Genomic DNA, 25,045 nt, shown 5'->3' on the forward strand with positions numbered 1-25,045 from the left:
GCGTGGGTCACGCGCTTGGGGCGGGGCGGGGCGGGGCGGGTGACGCGGGGCCCGCGCGCCGCCGGGAGGAGCGATGGCGGCGGAGTGCGGGGCGGCGGAGGCGGTGGCGGAGCAGTGGCGCGCGGCCCTCCCGCAGCACGCGGTGCTCGGCCGCCTCCGCGAGCGCGCGCCCGGCCCTTCCCCGCACCCGCCCCGCACCCCCCTGATCCGAGACCTTCTGGTGGGTGCGGGGGGAGATCTCCTCCTCTGGGACCCCCACGCCCGCGCCTTCCACACCATCGCCCTCCGCCGCCTCGGAGGAAACGACCCCGCCGCGCTCAGCCGCTCCCAGGTGGGGCCCGGCCCTCCGGGGCTCCCTCTGAGGGGAGCGGGAGTTGGGAGGGGGGGGGGGCGGTCCCTGAAGGGCCCCAAGGGCGGGGGCTGAGCCTCCATCCCGCCCTTGCGGGCTTTTTCCTCAAGGGTTGCGCTGGGCTGTGCGGGGGGAGAGGTTTGGCCCGGTTTGTAGGCGCTGTATGAACCGGGGATCGGGCTGGGAGGGACCTTAAAGCTCACCCAGTGCCACCCCCCCTGCCATGGTCAGGGACACCTCCCACAGCCCAGGGTGCTCCAAGCCCCATCCAACCTGTCCTGAGACACTGCCAGGGATGGGGCAGCCACAGCTTCCCTGGACAACCTGTGCCAGGGGCTCAGCACCCTCATAATGAAGAATTTCTCCCTAATGTCCCACCTAAATCCCCCCTCAGCCAATCTAAAGCCAAACCAGGTGCCACCCCCCCTAGGAGCAGTTCTGGTGGCTTGTGCCTGACTGTCATCTTTGTGCTTTCAGACCCTCCTCTGCATCAACCCCCCCCTTTTTGAGGTGTACCAGACACTGCTGAGCCCCACGCAGCACCACGTGGCACTCATTGGGACCAAGGGGCTCATGGTGCTGGAGCTGCCCAAGCGCTGGGGGAAGAATTCTGAGTTTGAAGGTGGGAAATCCACGGTGAATTGTAGGTGGGTGACACCTCAGCTGCTTGACACCATCCTTGTCCTGCCCTCCAGATGGAGGTGGAAGGCACTGGCTGTATGGGGGGGGGTGTAGGGACAATCTTAAAGTTCTTTTTTGTCTCGGGGACTTGCTGGTTGTCAAGTGACCCAAATAAAGGACCTTCTAAACTTGTTGAAAATGCTGAGGAGCTGAGATGCTCCTCTGGGGTATTCTGTACCCTTCCTGGGGTCTTTTAGCTGAGGTAGCTAAAAGCACACCTCCAGATGGGAACTACAAAAGACTTCAAGCTAAAACTGCCCCTCCAGTGTTAAGAATACAGCTAATGGCTTTGAAACCTTTAATTTGGGTTTCTAGCTCCTCTCCCCTCCCTTCCCTTTAGGAATGGCCCCTGTTGAGTTTCTTGTGACTGTTTCTCCTCTGCATTCCAGCACTATTCCTATTGCTGAAAGGTTTTTCACAAGCTCAACATCTCTGACCCTGAAGCATGCTGCCTGGTACCCCTGTGAGACATTGGAGCCCCACATTGTGCTTTTGACTTCAGACAACACTGTCAGGTAAAAAAAACAGGTGGTAGTTGGTTATCTAACTAAATGATACTTTTTTTTTTCACTAGATGATTGTGTCTTGCCACTCTGACCTGGGTTATCAATTAAAAAATAGCATGGGAGTAATTTGAGGGTCAGCAGGGCCTTGTGCCACTCTGCCAGCTGAATGAACACTGCTGCTCTGTCTTTCCCCCAGGTTTTACAGCCTGAAGGTGCCTCAGACACCCATCAAAGTGATTGCTGTGTCAGACACAGAGGAGGAGACTCTAACCATCAATAAAGGGTTTGTGTGGCCTCTTGTCTTTTGAAATGCTTTTGACAGGACAAGTTCTACTTCCTTGGTTGTGTTTTTAATGAATAAGTCATCACCTACCTGAAAATCCAATGCTTTTTTTTTTTCATGGACTTCTTCAGTATTGGGACTACTTCCTGGCACAGTGACTGTGCTGTTTTGGGTTTTTTTTTCCTCTTTTTTCCCATGATTCTAGAAGGTGATAGTCAAGTGTGTGTCAGAGGAGTAAATTGAAAAACACAAATTATCTTTGCAGTGGGGCTCAAAAGGGCTTTTTGAGTGCAGAATGCAAAACACAGATCATCTTTTTTTTTCCCTCTTAGGAAAAGGAGGGAAATTTAAGTTGGAAAAAAGAAAACCTAGGGGCCTCTCTTAGTGAAGTCACAGACTTCCCCCGTGCTTGAAGCACCACTCCACCCTCCTCTCTTTCCCTGTGCCACGGGGCAGCTGCTGGCTCTGCTGCAGCCACGAGGAGGATGTCACTGGTGTGTGTTTGCTGCTGAACACACACAGCCTGTGCCCCAGGCCTGAGGGAGAGGTGCTCAGCAGTGAGGTGTCACCACCCCTGGGTGGCCCTGGTGTTGTTGCTGACTCCAGGTCTGTTTTTTTCCTTGTCCCCAGGAGAGCCTACACAGCATCCCTGGGAGAGACTGCTGTGGCTTTCGACTTTGGCCCCCTGGTGTCTGTCCCCAGGAATGTTCTGGACCAACGAGGGAGTGAGGAGGTGCTGGCCTACCCACTGTACATTTTGTATGAAAATGGAGAGACATTCCTCACCTACATCAGCCTGCTGCAGAGGTAGGGTCCCTGCACCCTGGGTGTTTGTGGGAGGTGAGGGTGGAAGGGCCCCCTCTGACACTGAGGCAGGGCTGGGTTTGTAGTGCTGCCTGGTTTAACCCTTTGTGTCAGTGTAAGCTAAAAACCAAGAACAGGGGTGTCAGGACAGGAGGAAATGGTCTCGAGTTGCCCTGTGGGAGGTTTAGGTTGGATACAAGAAGAAACTTCTTCACTGAAGGGGGAATTAAACACTGGCACAGGCTGCCCAGGGAGGAGGTTGAATCACCATCCCTGAAGGGGTTTGGAAGGTGGAGTGCTGGGGGATATTTAGCACTGGATTCAGTAGAGTTGGGTCAATGCTTGCACTTGATCTTAGGGGTCTTTTCCAACCAGAATGAGGCTGTGATCCCAGCAGCACTGTTTGCCTCAGCATGGGAATGATGCAGCACTGAGCAGCTCCTGTCTGTGAGCAGCAAAATGGGCTCAGTCCCTCAAATAGTTCTAGTTAGAGAAATGCCAGGCCACAAAATGCTGCTTGTAAAGTGCTTTATTAAGCAAGCAAACGAGTGATAAATATAATTAACTTGAGCTTTCTGTGTGTACGTTGTGTTCTTGTATGAAAATCCTTTCTCTTGCACATTCTGAAATGTGGCTTGGTTGCTTTCAAAGCATAAAATGTTATTGCTGAGCTTCAGTGCCTCCTCTGAGATCTCCTCCAAGCAGGTGTGATGCAGACTCTCATTAATCTGCAGAACTCTGGGCTGCTGCTCTCTAAGGGCACTCAAACAGAACTCCAAGCCACTGGGATTTGGGTGGTTTATTTTAGTCATCCTTTTTTGGGTTTTTTTATAGTTATTATCCAACCAGCTGCTCCGGGCAGCCATGGGGAGCTCTCCTTCCTTCTTGTGAACACATCATCTGCTTTCTTTCAGCACTGGAAATCTTGGCAAGCTGCTGGGCCCCCTGCCCATGCACCCTGCTGCAGAGGACAACTATGGCTACGATGCCTGTGCTGTGCTGTGCCTGCCCTGTGTGCCAAACATCCTGGTGATTGCCACTGAGGCAGGAATGCTCTATCACTGTGTGGTCCTGGATGGAGAAGAAGATGATGAGCAGGTACCTTGTCTTGTGGTTTTTTGTCTTGTTTTTATTTTCTGGACCTATTTTGGTTTCTCTAGTCCAAGTTCCTGGCTGCTAAAGGGCAGGGGGTGAATCTTCCTCCTGTTCCCCACAGTCCCTGTGATTCTCCAGTGATCTTGTTTTTAGATGTCAGTTCTGTAAATCATGTAAATGAAATTTTGATCAAACTTATTAGGAGCTATTTTAAAAAGGATCTTCTAAGTAGAAACCCTGCTTCTGAGATAAATTTATTAAGTAAAAAAAAAAAAACAAACCATGAAGAGGCTTGAACTTCTTTCCTTGACAATTAATACTCTTGCCTATCTTATGTAATTCTCTCTTGACATTGTTTATGTTGGCATTTCTAGTTAAATTATGTCTGACAGAAGAATTCAATGCTCTTTTACAGTCAGAGAAGTCGTGGGACCCCAGAGCTGATCTTATTCCCTCCCTCTATGTCTTTGAATGTGTTGAGCTGGAACTCGCACTGAAACTGCCATCGGGAGATGAAGAGGAGCCTCTGGACTCTGATTTCTCTTGCCCAATCAAACTGCACAGAGGTAGAGTGCTGCTCAGGATTCTCCTTGCTTTAGTTCATTAATTGGGATTGAGCCATTTACAAATTCCCATTGGGGTCAGGGAGGAATTAAAATAAAGATTTGCCTGATGGTCCTCACCAAAGCCATGGAAAGGGGAAGCCTGGGAGGTGGCTCAGTGTTTACTCCAGGGCAGGACACCCCTGGGCATGTAAAGCCAAATCCTTTCAGCTGTGGATTCTGAGGTGAAGTTGTTGCACCCCTGATGCTGTGTGTGTGAGGAAGAGGAAGAACTGATGCTTGTTAGACCATCCCAGGAGATTGGGGGGCAGGAGGCTGGGTGGGACAAAATTTTGGGGCTTTCTGAGGAAGCAGCTGGTCTGCTGACGTGAACTGCTCTTCCCCTTAAAATCCAGTGGGTTGAGAGAGATGTGGTGTGAGAGAAACAGGTGACAACAACTGATCAGGTATTTCAAGAGCCATTTATTTAATCACAGACCTCTAACCCAGCTCAGGTTTTGGGTAGGAACTGGTCAGTACCAGATGATAATGCCAGCTGGAGAACAGCTTGGTGCACGTGTTCCTCCGGGCAGGTCTGAGGGGTGAGTTTGTCTCAGTGCCTTCTCCTACATTCCCTGCTTGAATTTCAGATCCCAAATGCCCCTCCCGGTACCACTGCACACACGAGGCTGGTGTCCACAGTGTGGGCTTGACATGGATCAACAAACTCCACAAATTCCTTCGTTCAGGTGAGGTCTGAGACACAGAGAGGGAAGAGATCACCTGTAACCACGTGGTGGCTGCAGGTAGGACCAAGGATCCCCTCACCCTGCAACGTGGGTCTGATGCACTGGGACAAATCTCTTTGTAGATGAAGAGGACAAAGACAGTTTACAAGAGCTGGGAGCAGACCAGAAGTGCTTTGTTGAACATATTCTTTGTACAAAGCCATTGCCATGCAGGTAAAAGCCAAACCCTTCCTATTGTTTCCAGTTGCTATGGAAAGTATTTGTGATTCACTCTCTTCAGCTGCATTCACACCATTAAAGATAATGGTGTCAGCTTAATAGAATTCAGGTAATACAAATAAGCAATGTATTTGTGCATCAGGATTCTTAATGCACAATTAGCTAAATTTCTGTGTTACTGCCTGAAAATCACCTATCAAACCAGCAGAAGCTTTAAGTTCTATTTATGTGGCCCCAGACAACTCTGAGGCTCAGTTTGGCCAAGAGTCTGGAATGCTGATGTGTCCCTTTCATCCCCTTCTGAAGGATCAAACAATGCATTCAAAGAAGAGCTGATTTTTGGGGGGCTCCTGAGGTACCCTGGTCAGGCTTAAGAGGCATCATTTGCTGGGCTATATAATATTTGTCTGGTTTATTTTCATGCTTCTATAGGGTCTAATAATTTCTATAGACAATAACATTCAAAAAGTGCTTTAAAAGTGCATTAATAGGTGTCAGTCATCTGAGGCAGCAGGGATGGGGACTCCAGGGGGGGTTGGTAGTTAGGCAGGGAGAGGGCAGTTGGACAAAAAGGGGTACACAGAGCACTCATGTTCTCTCCTGTGCCTCACACTGCCAGTAGGTAACATTTCCTGGGGCACAGCAGACTTCTGAACATTTTTTTTTTTTGACTGGCTAATTGTGTTTTCTTCCCTTCAGGCAACCTGCTCCAATTAGAGGATTTTGGATTGTTTCTGACATCCTGGGGCCCACCATGATCTGCATCACAAACACCTACGAGTGCATCACGAGGCCTCTCTTGTGCGTAGCTCTGGACTGGTTTGGAATCCCCACTGCTGCAGGAAAAGGACCTTTGGATGTTATGTTTAATTCTTATGCTTTTGATCCTTTCACTCTAGACTCCTCCAGGAGTCTGGGTGCCCTGTCTTAGGACATCACACTGTGAAATTTTCCCTTCTGATTGAGCAATGGAGCATTATTTTAGTACTCCTTATCAGTACTACTGACAAGGTGTTTGTAAGGGATATAATTAATTAATATCACTTCTAATGAGGCAACATCAGGGCAACAGCTGTATCAAAAGCTTTGTGACATTATTGATGGGAGTTTTTTGAGGTCATTTTACAGTGAGGAATCTTATTACCAGAAATTCATTTAGAGACAGTGGGATAAAGAGTCGTGACGGGCACCAAAGTTGTATTTGTATGAAGAAAAAAGGGTTCTTAAATGCTTTAAAGTGCTGGGAGATTAGGATGCATTTTTAAGCAGTTTTGTTTGGGGCAGTGAGGAGGATATAGACTGGTTTTGTAGATTTGCATTCACACAATTAAGTGTGAAGGGGAGGGCACTATTTGAACTTAATTTATTGCTGAGAACTCAGTTTAATGTGTGACAGGTACCTTTATATATATATAAAGGTACCTTTATATATATATATATAAAATATATATTTTATATTATATATAAAATATAAATATTTTATTTATATCAGGTTCTCCTACAGACCTTTTATTTATTTTTATTTCTTTGGTGTTCCTAAGTAGGGTTTTCTTCCATTATCTGAAGTGACACAGATGGGCACAGTGACTGAGCTGCTCTGGACTGGTCAAGCTCTTGCCTTGTTAGGGAACCTTCTGCTCCTATAGTGAAATGCTCTTTATGATTCTTGCTAGTTTCAGCTGTGGCCAAACAGAAAGCTGTGGTGGAGAGGAGCTCCACCAGCCTTGTCCCAAGCTGGATTTACCACACAAGTGCAGTGTTTTTTTTCTTGGATCACTTCTTCATCAACGACTTGGATGAGGGTATAGAATGTACCCTCAGCAAGTTTGCTGATGACACTAAGCTGGGAGGAGTGGCTGACACACCAGAAGGCTGTGCTGCCATTCAGAGAGACTTAGACAGGCTGGAGAGTTGGGCAGGGAGAAACATGATGAAATTCAACAAGGGGAAGTGTAGAGTTTTGCATTTGGGGAAGAACAACACGATGTCCCAGTATAGGTTGGGGGCTGAGCTGCTGGAGAGCAGTGTAGGTGAAAGAGACCTGGGGGTCCTGGTAGACAAGAAGATGCCCATGAGCCAGCAATGTGCCCTTGTGGCCAAGAAGGCCAATGGCATCCTGGGGTGCATTAGAAAGGGTGTGGTTAGTAGGTCAAGAGAGGTTCTCCTCCCCCTCTATTCTGCATTGGTGAGGCCACACCTGGAGTATTGTGTCCAGTTCTGGGCCCCTCAGTTCAAGAAGGACAGGGAAGTGCTTGAAAGAGTCCAGCGCAGAGCTACTGAGATGATTAAGGGAGTGGAACATCTCCCTTATGAGGAAAGGCTGAGGGAGCTGGGTCTCTTTAGTTTGGAGAAAAGGAGACTGAGGGGTGACCTCATCAATGTTTTCAAATATGTAAGGGGTGAGTGTCAGGGAGATGGAGTTAGGCTTTTCTCAGTGGTGACCAGTGATAGGACAAGGGGTAATGGGTGTAAATTGGAGCATAGGAGGTTCAAGTTGAATATCAGAAAAAATTTTTTTACTGTAAGGGTGACGGAGCCCTGGAACAGGCTGCCCAGGGGGGTTGTGGAGTCTCCTTCACTGGAGACATTCAAAACCCACCTGGACACGTTCCTAGGGGATGTACTCTAGGGGGCCCTGCTCTGGCAGGGGGGGTTGGACTAGATGATCTTTCGAGGTCCCTTCCAACCCCTAGGATTCTATGATTCTATCATTCTATGAACTGCTGTAACACGGGAGCTCCACAGCAATGGGTTCCTCACCTTCACTATTGAAATGCTGACATAGTTTTAACTTCTCTGTCTCAAACTGTGTTCTCTGCTTTGCCATTGCCTGGTAGAAGTACAGTTCACCCTGCATCCCCTCCCCTGCTCTGCACCAGAGAAGATGAAGATGTTGCTGTTTCCCCACTCCGGATCCTGGCCAAGTCACAGCATTCATTTGAGAAGCACATCCGGGGCATCCTGCAGCGCAGCTCTGCCAATCCCTTGTTTCTGAAGTAAGTAAATGTCTTTTCCACAGTAACCTGAAGAGGGGAGACCCAGAAATCCTGTGTGTTCATCACCTCCTGACTGAACAGCCCTACAGCAATAAATGGGGCACTGCTCCTGTCTGTATGGACAGCACTAAAACAACCGTGTAGGATGGGAGGGAGATCGTCTTGGTCCTGGCTGCTGCTCAAAGCAGGGCTGACCTCAGCTGATGAGGTTCTCATCACTTGTCCCATTGTGTTTGGGATCTCCTCATCTAAGGAGAATAATTTCTAGGAAAGGGATTTAATTCCAGCCCCTCACTTCCACAACTGAGCCCCCAGGGCCCTTACCTTCAGTACTGAGGGCTTTAGCCTTTCCAAGGAGGATGTTAGAGGAGGAATGCAAGAACCTGTCTCCCATATTCTTAAGGTCTGCTGATAAAGATACTGCTCCTCCCCCTGAAGAATGCCTTCAGCTGCTCAGCAGAGCCACACAAGTGTTCAGAGAGGAATATATACTGAAACAGGATCTGGCAAGAGAGGAAATTCAGCAAAGGTAATGCATACCCCCCAAATAACTGCTGCACAATGTCTGTGTGAAACAGCAGCACGAAGTACCCAGTACTTCTCTGCTGGTCTCTGTAAATGAGACAAGTGAACTAATTCATGGAAGACCAGAACTGAAAATTGAGTTTCCAGGGAAAGCAGGGGTGAGTGTAATTATCTCTAGAGTGGTTCACAGGGGGAAGGGGAAGAAAGAAAGTCAACACACACTTAAAATATTCCTTGCTTGCTGCTGTCAGTCTGCCTGTGCCAGTGGGTGGCAGGAAATTCTTTGTCCCTAGCAATAAGCCTGACAGGAAAATTTCATTAAGTCTCTGCTTCTTCATATTATAGATATTTATTTATATTATAAAGTTAAGATGGAAGAGTTTATTCTCACCACTGCCCATTTTTCAGTATCTCCAGCTCTTTGTTCTCCTTGGAGTATTAATCACTTCTGTCATATTTTCTGTGTGACCTAAACCCCAATACAACTGGATTGCTGTTGTGGGTGGTTTGATTTTCCATATGTATTTATTTTAAGAGTGAAGCTGCTGTGGAGACAGAAAAAAAAACAACTTGAAGATCTTACTTACCTTCGAGAGGAAAAGTGAGTATCATCTGCCTGCTTTTGTCAAGTCAGGCATCAGGAGTGTTACACCCTTGTACTTTATGCAGGGTGTTCCCTGTGGGAAACCAGGGAGAAGCAGATGCATTCCCAGCATGTAGTTAAGCATGGGGGGTTCCCTCCCTGCTCCTGGGCTGGTTCCACATCCAGGCTGCCTTGCCTGTAAGTCTGAAGTCAGTAAATACTCACTAAAATTTCTCACTTCCATAAAGGAAAAGTCTGCGGGAAATGGCTGAGCGCTTGGCTGACAAATATGAGGAAGCCAAAGAGAAGCAAGAAGATATCATGAACAGGTGAGTGCCAACTACACTCTGTTCCATCACAGATCACTTGCTGTTGTATGGAAGTTTGCAAGTGTGGTAGAACAGCAGGAAGTGTCACCCTGGTTGTCAGACAGCTGGGATTCTGCGTGCTCTGTTGGGGCTCAGTGGTGATTTTTCAGACTGAGTCAATTTGCTGTTCAGAACTACCATGTGAGACTGGTGGAAAGAGAAAAGCTGAGTCCTAAACCCCTAAAGCTCAGGAGGAGAGGCAGAAGTGTGAGGCTGCCTGTGGCTCAGTGCAAGTGCTCTAACAGGGAAGTTAATTAAGCACCTTTTCTTGCTTTGAAGGATGAAGAAAGTACTTCGGAGTTTCCACTCTCAGCTTCCTGTTCTATCAGACAGTGAGAAAGATATGAGGAAAGAGCTGCAGACAGTGCATGACCAGCTGCAGCACCTGAGCAATGCCCTCAGACAGGTGAGACACCAAGTATCTGGCTGGTAGGATACTCACAACCCCTCAGGCCCACCTAATGGTAGTGCTGAGCTTGTACTCTGTACAAGCAACACCACACTACAATAGCTTCTGATCCTTGTGAGCAATAGAGAGAACTGCTCCCTGCACACTGCTCCCTGCACACCCTCACAAAGTCTGTGCCCCTTCCTCAGGCCTGGCACTAATGTTCTTTTCTCTCTGGGGGAGGAAGTGTGCAAAAGCAAGCAGATTCTAACCCAAAGAGCACGTGTTCATCATGGTGTGACACACCAGGCTGCCTGGCAGGCAGTACCCACACTGACTGAGGGCTTTTTGTGCACATCTGCCAGGTTAAAATGAAAATGCAATACCAGCAGAAGATGATGGAGAAGGGCACTGGCCCTCGACAGCCCAGCATCAGCCTCAGTGCCTACCAGAGGAAGTGCATCCAAACCGTCCTGAAAGAGGAGTAAGTTAAAGCTTGGATCCTCCTGTGGAATCCAAGCCCTGGTTATCAATTCTAGTTGAGTTTCCAGGGTATAATTCAACCTCTGTGCTGCAGGAGGGGCTGATTCCTTCACTAGCTGGAGCTTGTTGAGATGGTTTGATGCATAATATGTCCTAACCCCTGGCAGGAGCCACTTTATTTAAAGCAGATTTAGTTTGTCTCCTTTTTTGCCCAAGGATATTTTGGCAGTTTTGTATCCAGTCTGTAATTAACAAAAGGATTTGCAACAGTGATCCCATTCTCTCCTGTGATATGAAATACTTCCCTTCCTGATTGGTTTTGAGCAGAAATGCCCTGCAGCTTTTTGACTTGGATTTATTTTTCTTGAAGGGGAGAACGCATCAGAGAAATGGTGAAACAAATCAATGACATCAGAAGCCATGTGAACTTCTGACATGTCCAAGGTGAGGAACCTACACCAAAAGGCTGGACAAGCTTTAATTTTCCCTGTTATTTCCTATTGTACATTTAACATTTGTATGTTGAACCATGTACCTCTTACTGTTTTGTACAGTTGGACAATGAAATAAAATACTTTTGGTAAGATTCCTTACACACGGCATTTTTCCTGCTTTTCTTCTGGGGAAAGGTATTTTAAACCTGGAGGGTGTGACAGGGTAATACTTACAGCTAGCTCAGGAGTCAGGGAAGGTTTTTACTCCTTCCTGGGGTTACTTTGGGAGACTTCTCCTACCCCTGGTCCATGGCCCAGTGGCTGTGGGGGAGGCCTGTGGCAGAAGGCAGAGCAGAAAGACCAGAGAAGCACACACACTTCAGCAGCTTTGGTTTTTTTCTATTTGTGTTTTTTTTTTTTTGTTGGTTTTTTTTTTTTTTTTTTTTTTTTTTAATTTGGAACACTTTCTTCATAAAGGACACACCTTCAATACAGTTAACAAATGGTTACACTTGAATCCTGGAGACAGCAGAATTCTACACCCACAATTGCACAGGACACCAATGGCTTGGTTCACTGGAATGCAGTATTAACTTCCCAACACTCAGTTTGCCTTTATCAAAAGATGGCTCCAGAGTCTGTCTTGACAATAAAAGGCCAATTATTTATCTGCTGTAGACAAACCTAAAGTGGACAATAAATAATTGTTCCCCCCCACACACCCCTTAGAAAAGGTGACATGGCCAAGCTCAGGTTTGAAAAGTACTGCACTGCTACAAAAGTGGCAAGGTCAGAGGTGCCAAAGTAAAGCTGTATGGAAGGAGCTGTTAGTACCTGGTAGGTAATGAGGTTACCAGACATGCTGCAAGAACACTTTTTTTTTTTTTTTTTTTTTTTTTTTTTTCAGATTAAGACTATACAGGTATAGGAATGCATACAAAATTTGATCTCATCCCTCTTACACTCTGCATGAACAGAATCCCATTTTCTAATCCACTCACCCTGTGTTTCATAGCTGACCTCCTGGGTTAGAAGTTGTGCCTGTTAATCTCTTAGTAAGCAAGGAGAACCTCCCACCCAACTTAAATCAAGCTCCAAACCACTGAGAACTGGAGGGAGGAGCATTTGTTTTCTGTATTTTTGTGAGCAATAACCCCATAACCCATCCAGTGCATATCTACACCCAGAGCTTTTGCTACACTTCATTTATAGTCCTAACTGCAGATTTGGCACACACCATTTTGGTTTTAAAGGCCCCTGTAAGTTTCTTAAGTTCAGCAGAAGCTTGAATTACTGCTTCTGAAGCTGTGCTTTCCTTCAGCCCCTCTTGGGTTAGCAGGACAGCTGTTGGGAGCCAGCACATCCCCCACCACTTCTGTGAACAGTCACAGGCTCCCAATTTAAAACTAAAAAACCATTAAAAAAAAAAAAAAGTATAATCTTAAGGTGCATCAGTTGGAGGAAGAGGTCTCTCGTGTTCCAACCAGGAGTAAAGGTGTGCAGGTGTGTGATGGGGTAAAGTGGTAAAAGGAAAAAAACAACCTGGCAGTCCTCTCCAGCCCAAAAGGTAATTCCTCCACTTGCTGCTTGGTTTAAAAGCAAAGAAACCACCAGCAGCACCAACCCCTCCAGGTCAGTCTCATCTCTCTGCCCCCAGCCTCCTCTACCCCAGCCCTGCTGAGAACACCACCCAGGGAGCACCCAGACACCTGCACAGCTCCCTTCCACAGCTCTTGTGTTTGTCACTGTGTCCATGAACATCACACACACCCAGCCCACCCCCTGCCTGTCCCCAGGCACTGCAGAAAGGCCCCACTGACACCACAACACCTAAAGCAAACCCTGGCAACAGTCTGAAACAGGCACAGAGGAACAGCCCCACCAGCCCTGCACAATTTGAAACCATCTCCAAGGGGCAGCTATGGGGTGTTCAGAGCAGAGAGGAAGGCTGGAAATACTGAGATGTGGAGCAGAAGGGATGCTGACAGGGCATGGACAGCCCCTTCCCTTGCTCTCTTGCACAAGGACAGTCAAGAAACTCAACCAAAAATAATTTTTCTGCCCAAGTTTTCAGGTGCAGCTCCTCAAGTGTTCAGCTTGCTAAAGAGATGTATGGGAGGTGTAGTCAACAGGCTGCCTTCAAACACTGCTGCACAGGCAGTAGCAGTAACCAGTTAAGAGAGTGGTTTTGGGAAGGAAAAAAGAGGAAAAAGCTTTTCATTCTGTGGTTCCTAATAAAGCCTGTTTTTTACATTTCTTCTCCCAAGCTTATTCATCAGACTAAGACTCCAACCACCAGAAAACCAAATGCAAAACATCTAGGATTGGATTTCTGCAGCAGGAGGCAGCTTACTGTCACCTCACAGTTCAGTAAAGAGTGAGAGAGGTTAAAAACCCCACATCACTGGTAACAGCCAATACATAAAGAACCTAAGCCACACTTCAATTTCACCTTGAAGTGAAATTAAGTGTCATCTTAAGAAGATGACAGTTCTGCCATCTGTTAGCCCAGTCATTACAAAGGTAGGAAAAATGGCTCTTGGGTATCAGGATTAAGAAAGGAATTAATTGCTTAGGGTGAACAAAATGCTTTAATTCTTGCCATGAGTGACAAGGAACTGAGCTGGTATGCTTCTTTTTGGCTCTTTTTAAGGCATTTTTCTTCAAAATCACTGGTTCTAACTCTATGTTAGTAGCAGGATAGACATTGCTAAAAATGGGAATTTAGTCACGTGCTTTACAGTTTGGAGCATTTTCTCTCACTTCTGTTTTTCTTCATCACCTTCAGACCTATGGCCAGGTCAAGACAAAACCACGTGCAGTGGAGGAAAACCTAAATCCCAAATCTTGAAGAGTAATAATGTGCTCCTTCAGCCTTCTTTCTTTTAGCTAAGCTGTAAGGAGGGGCCAGTTCAAGAACTCAGTTTGCACCAGCACTCTCATCAACACCTCCAACCATACCTGAAACCATCACTGTCCAACTGTGTGTGTAAACTCCAATAAAGGGAGGAAAAGGAGGAAGAATGGTCAATGTTACTGCCATACATTTACAGAACATGAAACCCAAACCTAGCACCTGACTGGTCACCAGAATTCCTCACATCTGCTGTCCTGTTACATAGCTACAGCTACAGAAACATGGGAGGAGTCACCTCTTAGCAACAGCATGAGACTGTACTTTGAATAAGAGATGCACTGTACCTTCCAAAGGTGAACCAGAGGAATAATGCAGCTCCAGCCCCTTTGTGCTCTGTGACTGAGTGCAATTTCTGCTTTGCAGACCAGCACCCCCACCCAGCAGGGATGGGTCAAGCTGACTGCTTCATTCAGCACCTTCCTGTGACACTTCCCAGGGAAAGAAAGGTCACAACTTTTACAGCTGGTGCCATCCACTGGAGCAAAGCAGACCTGCACAAATCCTGTGCCACTGCTCAGACAACACTCAGGATTTTCACTAGCCTCTGGTTTGGGTTTTTTTGCAACACAGGAGGGATTACAGGTGCTGCTCAGCTTTAGAGATGAGAACGAGCCAGCTGCAGTTCCATATTCTGAAGTTTCAAAAAGAGATTACAAAACAGTGCATTTCTTGTGCTTTTCATTAACTAGCAGAATTCAACAGAAAAAAATTCAAGGAGCTAAATTCTCAGTACATTTTTCTTTTTTTTTCTTTTTTTGATCAGTATTTGTCTGTTCAGGAGACACACAGCTCACTCATGTCCACCACATTTCAGCAGCATTCAGATTCCTCAGCACAAAGTGGTTACCACAAAATGGTAAAAAAAAAAAAAAAAAAAAAAGAAAGAAAAAAAGAAAAAAAAAAGTACTGAGTTATGAAATAAGATCAATATCCAGTGTCCTGCTAATAAAGTCATATTTTAATATAAAATATTCATACAGCATACTCTACACCTCATTCTCTCTGCTAGCTGAATACTGTTACTGACTAATCAAACAGAAAAACTTCAACCACTTTGCTCTTCAATGTTCTGGAGGGACAATATGGGTTCCAGCAGCTATTTTGATCGCAGTAGTGGAGGGAAAGGAAAGAGGGAAAGACAGGGGGTAAATGTTCCAAAACTCTATATTAGGTTACGAAGTCGGCTGAAAGAGGGGAAGTTTTTCAGAAAGTAAGGACTGATCCCACTCAGTGGAACACGAAACACTGCACTCATTAGTGTTTCCATTAGAAAGTTCTCCTTCCTACACTGCAAGTCACCCTTGTGCTCTCTTCCTGCCCAGTACGAAACCTTTTTCCCCCTCTAGAAACAAAACTTAAGTCACTGCTCCCCTCTGTTGTCTTCTGCTCTTTCGGTTAGAGTTAAATAATAATTAATGTTGCTATAAAGATGAGTTAAAAACCCCAAACACAGCCTTGGAGCCTGCCCATCAGGGGTCATGTTTCAGGAAGCTGATTAATGTCCGTCAGTTTTGTGTCGTTCAGGATTGCACGGATTCTCTCCAGGGAATCTGCCTGCCGGATCCGTTCCAGCTGCACCTGCAGGAAACCAAGGGATGCAATGAGCTGGGGGAATGTGCCAGGGCCAGACCACAGAACCAGAACTGGGCCAACAGGCAACCTGAGCAACCCCCCAGTAGCTGTGCAAGCAGGAGAGAGACTGAAATAGCAGCTGGGAAGTGCGAGGGCTGAAGGAGCACGGGCTTGGTGGAGAACCAAGAATGGAGGGAAAGGAAGACATAAAGCAGTTGTGTTTTTACAATAAAAAGCCCCTCTCTGGAGGCTCAAGCAAGACTTCATCAGCACTCTACTGGTTATTTTGCCTAATAACCTGTCACTGACACCACACTGGCCAAACACACTGGAGATGATGTGCAAAGCAACGTAAACTTTCACAAAAAGAACCCAGCAGTACAGACCTGCCCAACAAGGCTTTCAAGGTCAAAATTAAATTCAAACTTCCACATAGTTTGTGTTCTGTCCCTGGACTTACAGTTGTAAATTCCCAACTAGTTGTTAATTGAATTTTGGTCCTTCCTGTCCTGATTTGGCCACTGGGCACCTCACACAAGCCATACTCACCCAGGCTCTCCACTAACAAGGTCAGGGAAAGAAATAACCCTGTATCAAGAAAAATCCTCATCTGATGGTGACCTCTCCTGTCACAGAGCAGATCTTGTGCCACACACAGTGGAGATGCTACAGACCACTGTTTAAACTGAAAGCACCAACTGTTGAGAAACTACAGTGTAGTAAGTGCTTGGGGGCAGAAAGAAAACACAAAATACAGAGCTACAACACTCTTACTGAGTTCAGTTCTGAAGGCCTGCTAAAATACCTGTAAGTTTTGAAAAAGTGTGTGGCACATCTTCAAAGTGGTGCATATGTTTTTGTTCTAAGAACTGAATTAACCAGTGCATGTAGTATTTAGAGCATGATGACAAGCAAGAAGCAATTGCACCAGCCAGGACAGTTCAATAGTCTCCTTTGTCCTACCTACACCAGAAACAGCCAGAACAAAAGAGTACAGTTTCCTATTGTCCATCCAGCTAAACTGTCTAGTAAACAATCTCCCATATTCCTGTTTTAGTTTTCCAAATAAAGATGAGCACTTGACCCAAATAATGAATATTTTTAGTTCTGCTGAATGTCACTGAGCAGGCTGGCCAAGAACTCAAAGAAGACAGTGCTGACATTCATTAACTCCTTTGTGAGAAAGATTTCTGGTGAACTGGAATGTGAGGGGGGTGCCAATTCTAAAAACCAACACTGAAGGTGAGATCAGTGTAGCCTGGCTGCCTGAGGAGACAATCACCCTGCAAACACATCATTACAGAACCCTTTGTGCTCTCTGCAGTTAACAGAAAAAGAACCCAGCCTGACAAATTGGAATGATCCTTGATGAACACCCCTGCCAGAACTCCTTCCTCCAGCCTCCTCTCAGTATATCAGTGCCTACCACAGGTTCCACTTTTTGGAGGAAATACAAGGACAGCAACAGTGACAATAACAAGGATAAGTCTTTTAGATAGTACAATTGTGTAGCTTTGCTGCTGTGAATTGGTTGGGATCAAGTAACCAGAATAAAACCTCCAGTAGGCTTTAATATTAGGCTAGGAATACCCAATCACTTTATTATACTAATAACTTCTTTAGTAGCTCATAGATACCAACACAATGAAATTTACAACTGCTCCTTCTTAATTTAAACAGCTTTAGAGAAGTAAAGGAACAAAAGGAACACCTTACCAACTGAATGCACTTCCCTTACCTGAAGTGTCTGAGAAAGCTTTACAAAATCTCTCTGCACTTGCTCACTGACATCTAATTCAGTCTGCAACCGCTGAGCTTTATTCTTCTCTTCAAACACCAGCTGCTCAAGGTTTGCCTGAAGAGAGAGAGATTCTTTATGCTAGGCTTAAGCTGAATAAAAAAGGAGAAGCTCGTATGAACTGACTGAAGTATGATGCTAGAGCAAAGAAGCATGGTTGTTCTTAAGAGTCCTGGCAAGAAATGAAGCCAATCACTGCTTGCATATCTGTTTTCCTAACTGCAAAATCAGGGGCCAATACCCATCAGACAAAGAGTTTGGTTAATTCATGAAAAAGCCCCGTGTCTCTTAAGAGCACTGTGTCCACAGACCTCAAAATAAGTAAAAAAAAAAGCTCATTTCTGAGTTTTAATGAAACATGACCATAGATGAAGGGCAGTAGTTTGCTGGTGAAAATCTAAGTATCTTGCTGTCTTGGGTATTAGTCAAAAAAGTGCAAGAGGGGCAGAAAGAAAAAAACAAAACCAAGCACAAGAGGGAGAGAAAGCAGATCACAATTAATTCACCCAACTGCTGAAGTAGGACTGTCCTACAGCAACAACAAAATGACATTTATTCAAAAGCATCAGAGCATTCAAATCAGGGCTTGGTTAAGTCAGGAAGCTTTCTAAATGCAGAAATGTTATTGAAGGCTAACACTGGAAGAAATCAGAGATACTCAAGTTAGCAGCATTTCAGATTCATTGCTTCACAGATCCAAGAGCAAAGGGATGAGGATTTAAACCACATCCTGTGGACACTATTTCACTGCCAACATTCAAAGGCTCCCTTTTCCACTCCTATGTAGTGGTACATCCTCTGACCACAGTTTGATCATGATAAGAGATGTACATGTACTCCACACCCAGGCATCACAGCTACCTTTGCTGCTGTCTCCTTCTTCAGCTGTTCTTCTAAAGTGTTTTTTGTCTCCTGCAGACTCTCCAGCTGCTGCAGGTTTTCCTGGGAAGAACTTTCCAACTATAAAATAATAATTTAAAAAAGTATTAACCAAGATTGCTAACATTTCAGTTTCTCACACTCTTTCCCCACAGGAAATGTCTTTCCCAAAACTCAGAAATACACCTCAGTCATCCCTCCTCAGGCCACAGAAAACACCTCAATAATATCTCTTTCTCAGCACCTTCTGTAAGGAAATTTGTGCAAATGCATAGCCTGATGTTCCATCTTATAGCAAAGAAAGGTTATCTACATATGTAATCCCTCCAGCATCCAACAAGTAGCTTGAGATGAAGGAACAATGTTACATGTTTCAGAATTAGTTTAGTTCACACAAAAATACATTTAAAGTGTTAATGACACCTCAAAAGTAAAAGGGGAAAAAAAGTCCATTTTCTCTGATATGAAGAAGCTGATGTCAAAGACACCAGTATAATGTCACTGACAGAACTAGCAGAAAAGAATCCTATTCTGTTTAAGAAACAACCAAACAAAATTTCTCCTTACCTGTTCCTTTTCCACTTTTATTCTTTCCAGTTCAGCTTTTAAACTGGAAATGGAAGCTGAAAAACAAGAATATGAAAGCTTAAATGCAAGAAAACCAGAGACAACTGGACATACCCTGTTTAATTGTTATAATTTAAAGGACAGTTAAGCATGTGCTACAAAGGTACCTCAAATGTAGAGAAATATTGTACTTTTGTTTTCAACTGCAAAACTTTGGTGTATCTGCTATCAAAAGCTGACAATTTAAAAAATTCCAGTAAGTCTACTCATCACAAAATCAAGTCTTAATTTATCTTACTAATTTCTAGTATTCTTATTTTGAGAATTTCAAAAAGTCCAATAAGCCTATTAATCACAAAATCAGGTCTTAATTTAACTTACTAATTTGTAATATTCTTATTTTGAGATGTTTTACCCCTGCTCACCTATTTCCTCTTTGCAATTCTCTATTTCCAGCTGTAGAGTTTCTTCTATATTTTCTTTCAAATATTGCTCAGCTTGAATCTGTTCTTTTAAGAATAAAATCTCTGCTTTAAGTTTCTCCTCCAGGTGATCTGCTGCTGTCCTCACACGGATTATGTCTTCACGGTATTTTAAAATCAGCTCACGGAGCTCCTGAGTAAGAAGCAGCAAAGTTTTGTATTAAAATCCCCAAATCCACACAGTACTGTACTCAGCAGCACTCAGGCCAAAGATTAAATTACACTACTCTGAGGTTTGTCCCACCTGGCACTCAGCAAGGTAATTTAAACAAAGTCACAGCTTGTTTGGCCGTAGTAAATTAAAAAAAGTCAAAACATTCCTGTTTCCTCAGCTTCACAACCCTCTCCCCCAGCTCTGCACTCTCCACAATCTTTCAAGGTTGATGTGCTTGAGCATAAGGGAGTGGCTGTGAAAAGGACTAAAAGTTTTATCATGATCCAGAGATTATTGGTGGTCTGAAAGCCTGGACAGAAACTGCAGTGACTGACTTAGCTTAATTTATTGAACCAATATCTATATTGGAGCCAGAGTGACTGAACACTTATGTGCCCAGTTGTAAAATAAAGCTTCAGAGAGCTAAACAAGGATAAACCCACTGTCTACTGACAACAGGGCAATTGTCAGGCCACAGTTAACTCATTTTATTAATACCTACCCATACCTTGAAGCATGCTGCTGGCACAGCAGGATCAGACAGATGACTTTGTACATCACAGACTTAAAATCCAGATTATTGCTCATTGTGCTATTTGAGTCAGCTTTTGATAAAGAAGATTCTTCCAGTGAGATCATGTCACATGCATTATTTGTGTGTATGATTTCAGAATGTTTTACCTCTGCTGCTTCTGGTAGAACAAAATCTTCAGCCTGCTGTAAAGACACATGCAAGCTGTGTTTTCCTTGAAGACTTTCATTATCTTTTTGCAGTCTCACCAACTCTTCTGAAACTTGCTCCCTTGACTGTGTCAGGACAGCCTCCAAGGCAAAAGAAAACCATAAATTCCGACTTAGGGCCATGCTCAGATCTCTTCATGCCCCATATTTACAATCATTGCTTTCAAAAAGTCTGGTTAACTGATACTCTTTGTAAAGAAGGAAAACAAAATGATTGTGTGGACCAACATGAGCAGTTCTTTCTTGCCTGGTCTATGTACCAGAAATAAAGGGAAGATCAATCTTAGCTGTACAGACGGATAGGAAGAAACAAGTGATTAACCCAGCATTGTGAGGTCTCCCAGTTTTTTTCCATATTTCTCCATTATCTATCTGTGCTCATGGAGGGGGGGGAAGGGGGGGATCACATGTGGTTTTGGGAACTGGCAGCAATGTTCATTAAAACCACCCAATAACTCAGCTGTAAAATCAGGTTATTCAAAAACCTTAAATATTCACCCTGAAACTTTCAACAATAAAGCATCTGCCTCCCACTGTCTTTTGAGGAAAGCATCAAAACAGCTGATCCCTTGTGAAGAAAAAGGATTAGGAAAACAGTCTTGCTTGCATTACTAAAGAAAAAAAAAATAAAACCCAGTGAACTTTTCTGCAAGGAAGGATTGCTTCAGTACTGGGAAACAGGACATGAATTCTGACAGAAGCTGCCTTTTGTATTACAGGTGAACAGCATGAAAAGCATATTCAGATCAATGCATTTTCTGAATCTCCTGCACCTCTGTTAGATGGGCTCTTGGGCAGAACATCAAACAGAACATTTCTGCAAACAATGTCCTGATGTCCTACAGACAATCCCAGGCCCCAGAAATGCAATGCTGGGATTCTCATTCATGAGAATAAATGCTTAGTCCCCACGTTCTGTGCAAGGCATGAAAAAAGAAGAAACTTGATTATAATATAGAAGGGAATGAGTTGCTCTAAGGAGGATAGACTGCCCTAGAAAATAAGGTCCTATTCCTGTTCTCTGGCTTAATTCCTATAAAATGCTCAGAATAGTTTGAAAAAAAAAAATTTCCCATACAACTCTGTTCCTGGATGTTAGGGCTGATATTTTAAGTCCAACCCTTGAAACGCTGAGCATTCAAATCTAAAACTGAAGAAAATATTGACCAGTGATGGTACTTGTGATGGATCCTAAAAAAATTCTCTTAAGAAAATCTATTCTGTCTTCAGAATAAGGGGCAAAAGAAGCTGATGAGCAATCTCCATGCTAATCAATCTGCCTGGACATGGAATGTGTGACCCTACAGACTGGCACAAGTCCAGCGCCCTCGGAGCTCACTGGATCAGCATCTTTCCATGTTCAGATGCACATCTCTCTTGAGCCAGGCTTGGCTGGGCAGCAAGACAAAGCCTTTTACAAACACACTGAGCTCCAAAGGATAGACAAACAGTGCTTCTCAAGTGATCTCTGGGTTTAAGCTGTCTTACCATTTGCTCCTGGACACTTCTCTTTGCTTGTGAGAACGCCTGCTGCAGTTCGCTGAGCAAGTTCTCTGACTTCTGACATTTAGCCATAAGCAAAGAGATCTTAAAAAAAGAAAACCCACACAGACAAAGACAGAAAGCATGAAACAGATTTTAAAGAAATAACCTTTGAAGTTCTTTTGCCTGTTATCATTACCAGCATGCAGTTTGAAATTCCAAAGTAAGCCACTGAAGCTTATGTCATTAATTCCTTACTTAGTAGAGCAGTAACAGCACCAGTCAGTAAGAAGAGATGCTGTACTTCTATACCAGTAATACACTTATATTCTATTTACCAAACTCTAAACACCAAATAAACAGTTAATTCTAGTCAAGTATCTATTTAAATCAGTTTAGAGACACTGAAGGGCATTTTCTTTAAGGTATTTTGTTTTACTTTTCTCTGAAAGCGCATATCTCAAAAAATTAATTGTAAGGTTATTCCACAACAACACATGCTGAACAGTAAGATTAAGCATTACTTAATTAAGAGCACCCTGATAGAGCCAGAAGAATGTTAAAACATACTCCTGTCATCTAAAACAGGATGTCCTACATGTCCAATGGTCACTGTTTCTTCAGTAAGAAAAAAACACTGGGTGGGATGGAAGAGAGAAAGTGTTCCAGCTCAAGTGAAGTAAACTCAATGTCTTGTACACATCATTTATCTAATACTGTAATTTTTAACAAACCAAAGATGATTACATGCTTTAAAAGCTATAATTATTGCATATCCTATATGGTTCCACTGTTCCAGGAGAGTTATGCACACAGCTTGGACTGAAAACTCTTTTCAGTGGACTATTATTTTAAAGAAATCTTGTGCATACTTGGGACCAAGCACTGTTACTGCCTGCTCAGCCACTCATTAACCATAAGTCTTCCCCACTGGTCCAAGTGTCAAGTATTGATGAGATCAAGTGGTATAAGTAGCAGTACCACTCTTCTGTCTACAAGGACAGTGCCAGGAACACAGGGCTACTCTTGCACATTTCAGTGATTTCATGTGCAAGTCACTTCAGAACTCTAACACTACTCATATTCCAATTATCACCACTGTAATGGATTTCTAGATTAGGAATGAAACTCTAGGATCAAAATCTGGTGTCATGGCATTAGGGAGGTGTCAGACTTATCTAGAAAATGTGGCAGACTCGAGTGGAGCCTAATTAATCCTAGAAATTCTGTTTGTTGTTGCCTCTACAGCAGGTACTCCTTCCATACCTAACAGAAGAGTTCTTACTACATACTTTTGAATAACATTTCATGATTCCTACCATCTCAATTACAAAAAGTAATTGTACCTGATTAGAGGAGTCCTCAGCACTTTGTTTCATGTAATCCTCCAATTCCTGTTTGTCTTTCATTGTCTTTTCCAGCTGGTCATTTGCCTGTCTCAGCATCATCTGCAGCTTTTTCACCTGTTATTCATAGAATCACAGAATGATTTCAGTTGGAAGGGACCTTAAATATCATCTGGTTCATAATAAAATAATTTATTTTTTCATTCGTTTGAGGGGTATTTACTTCCTGAACACAAGTACAACCCACCCCATTGCATTCCAAACCACAAAACAAAACCCTCAAAACATTATGAAACCCAAAAGATCTTTGCTGTTCTTTTGAAACACCCTGGGTCACAGATTACAGCTATAAGGAAATTTGGGACATCAGACTGCACTGGAATCATCACATCTAATGACCTCAATCACTTATTTCAAAGCAGAATGTGACTCATGAATCCCCTACCCAGCTGAAAAATTGTTCTTCTGTGTATGGCAGGAAACAAACATCCTCCATGTACAGAAACCAAATATCCTCCAATACTTCACAGTCATTTTATGCTGCTAGGATGAGGTCCTCTAATTTTTCCTTAGTGCTAATAATTCTTGCAGCATCAAAGATAACAGAATTCAATGCATGAAAAGCATCTTAGAACATAAATTATGAAGGATAATGACTTCAGCATGAGCAGAACACTTTTTATAGAAGTTAGAGAACTTTACTGCATGGTCTTACAGTAAAGAACAGTAATGGTTCTTCCAAGGTGAATCCTTAAGAAATAGCTAAATGTGCCTATGACCACATAACAGTAACAAATCAAGTTATTTCAACAAAACCTCAGATGTTACCCAGACTCCAAAGGAATGCTGACATTGTTCAATTGCCATCAATGAACAGGAGAGTGGATGGTTCATTGTTGCAGCCTTAATAGGAGGTACAACTGCAAAAGTCTTGCTGAAGCATGGAGAGAAATCCCACCTGGTCTCTTGTCTCAGCCTCCTGAATCTGGATACCTTGCAACTGCTTCTCATAATTGGAGCACATGTCACAGCGTCTACCCAGCTTGTTCCCTGCATTCTGCACCTGGAGAACACAGAGTTAGCACCTGCCATAAAGGCCATAAAAGTCTTCAAGGCATGCAAGAGTGCTACATACTCTTAGGTGTGTTGTGTGATCACAAAACATTACAGATAAAAGAGAGAGGCAGAGCCATGTAATGGCAAGACCGAGTTGCTCTAAAAGGGAAGGATAATGTCAACCAGCTGCAGGATGGCAGATTTTCCTGGCAGGTGTCCCACTGCTAGGACAAAAGCAGTAAGCCAGGACATGCAAGAGTTCATCAAGTCATTCAGAGTGTCCTTTTGACATAGATCCCATGATTACCTGCCTAGAAAATCAGAGAAAAGCTTTCAACAGAGTATGGGTTTTGTTCATGCAATTATTTTGTATTACAAATCAAAATATAAAACCATACTATGGTGTTTGGTTTGTTTTTTTTTTTTGGGGGGGGGGGGTTATTTTGTGTGTGGGAGGTTTGGGTTTTTGTGTTTGTTTCTTTTTTTTTTTAATCAACACAAACCAAGTCAGTTCATCAGGTCAAGACTGCCTTAAATCTGTTTCCTCCTGTAACTGAGCTTTGGATATTTTTCAATGGCACATACTATTTTTGTACTGGAACAGTCATCAAGCCTTATTTACTTTTTCATACCTTCCTTCAGTATTGCTCAGTAACAGAAACTGAATAATCAGCCAAAAGAACAATTGGGAAAGAATGAAGTAGAAGACAGGCAGATTTAAAAAAAAAAAAAAAAAGCAAGAAAGAAAAAAAGAAGAAGCCAAATAGGAGCGGGAAAAAAAAATGTTGGGTCCACAGCTGCAAGAGAGGTTTGAACTGAAATGGGATTTGTATTTGCTGCTCCATGTCCCACCCACACAGGGTGGCATTCACAGACCCTGCCTGTCCTCCTGCCTCCAGAAACATGTGGGAAGCAGTGCCCTTCTTGTCAGAATTCTAAGAAAGGTTTGGAGTAAAGTGTCATTGGAATGTCAAGGGGCAAGGAAAAAAGGAGCAGAGGATTCAATTCAGCTCTGAGATAATTACAAGATAATTTCAGATATTATA

The 25,045-nt window shown here is 43.9% G+C and overlaps 2 protein-coding genes across 3 annotated transcripts in view; one reads left to right on the forward strand and one right to left on the reverse strand.

The window, feature by feature from the left end:
- Positions 1-33: 33 nt before the first annotated feature.
- NUP88 (nucleoporin 88) lies at positions 34-11,164 on the forward strand. Its single transcript, XM_071765450.1, has 17 exons — positions 34-331; positions 827-996; positions 1,420-1,545; positions 1,733-1,819; positions 2,450-2,626; positions 3,538-3,721; positions 4,134-4,284; positions 4,911-5,009; positions 5,132-5,222; positions 5,928-6,029; positions 8,066-8,224; positions 8,628-8,753; positions 9,285-9,350; positions 9,581-9,661; positions 9,980-10,106; positions 10,454-10,572; positions 10,942-11,164. The coding sequence occupies exons 1-17, from the start codon at positions 74-76 to the stop codon at positions 11,003-11,005; spliced, it is 2,187 nt and encodes a 728-aa protein (XP_071621551.1). The 5' UTR covers positions 34-73; the 3' UTR covers positions 11,006-11,164.
- A 3,695-nt stretch (positions 11,165-14,859) lies between these two features.
- Positions 14,860-25,045, reverse strand: part of RABEP1 (rabaptin, RAB GTPase binding effector protein 1) — a 43,273-nt gene continuing 33,087 nt past the window's right edge. For both annotated transcript variants that reach the window (XM_071765449.1, XM_071765448.1), the window contains exons 10-18: positions 23,902-24,006; positions 22,944-23,060; positions 21,604-21,702; positions 20,056-20,196; positions 19,164-19,353; positions 18,739-18,794; positions 18,154-18,252; positions 17,233-17,349; positions 14,860-15,500 (exon numbers count right to left, since the gene is read on the reverse strand). In XM_071765449.1, the coding sequence (XP_071621550.1) occupies positions 15,399-15,500; positions 17,233-17,349; positions 18,154-18,252; positions 18,739-18,794; positions 19,164-19,353; positions 20,056-20,196; positions 21,604-21,702; positions 22,944-23,060; positions 23,902-24,006 (1,026 nt within the window). In that variant the 3' untranslated portion in view covers positions 14,860-15,398. The remainder of the gene's footprint in view (positions 15,501-17,232; positions 17,350-18,153; positions 18,253-18,738; positions 18,795-19,163; positions 19,354-20,055; positions 20,197-21,603; positions 21,703-22,943; positions 23,061-23,901; positions 24,007-25,045) is intronic.

The sequence above is a fragment of the Heliangelus exortis genome, chromosome 21 (genome assembly GCF_036169615.1).
Source record: "Heliangelus exortis chromosome 21, bHelExo1.hap1, whole genome shotgun sequence".
In the NCBI taxonomy this organism is placed as follows: domain Eukaryota; kingdom Metazoa; phylum Chordata; class Aves; order Apodiformes; family Trochilidae; genus Heliangelus; species Heliangelus exortis.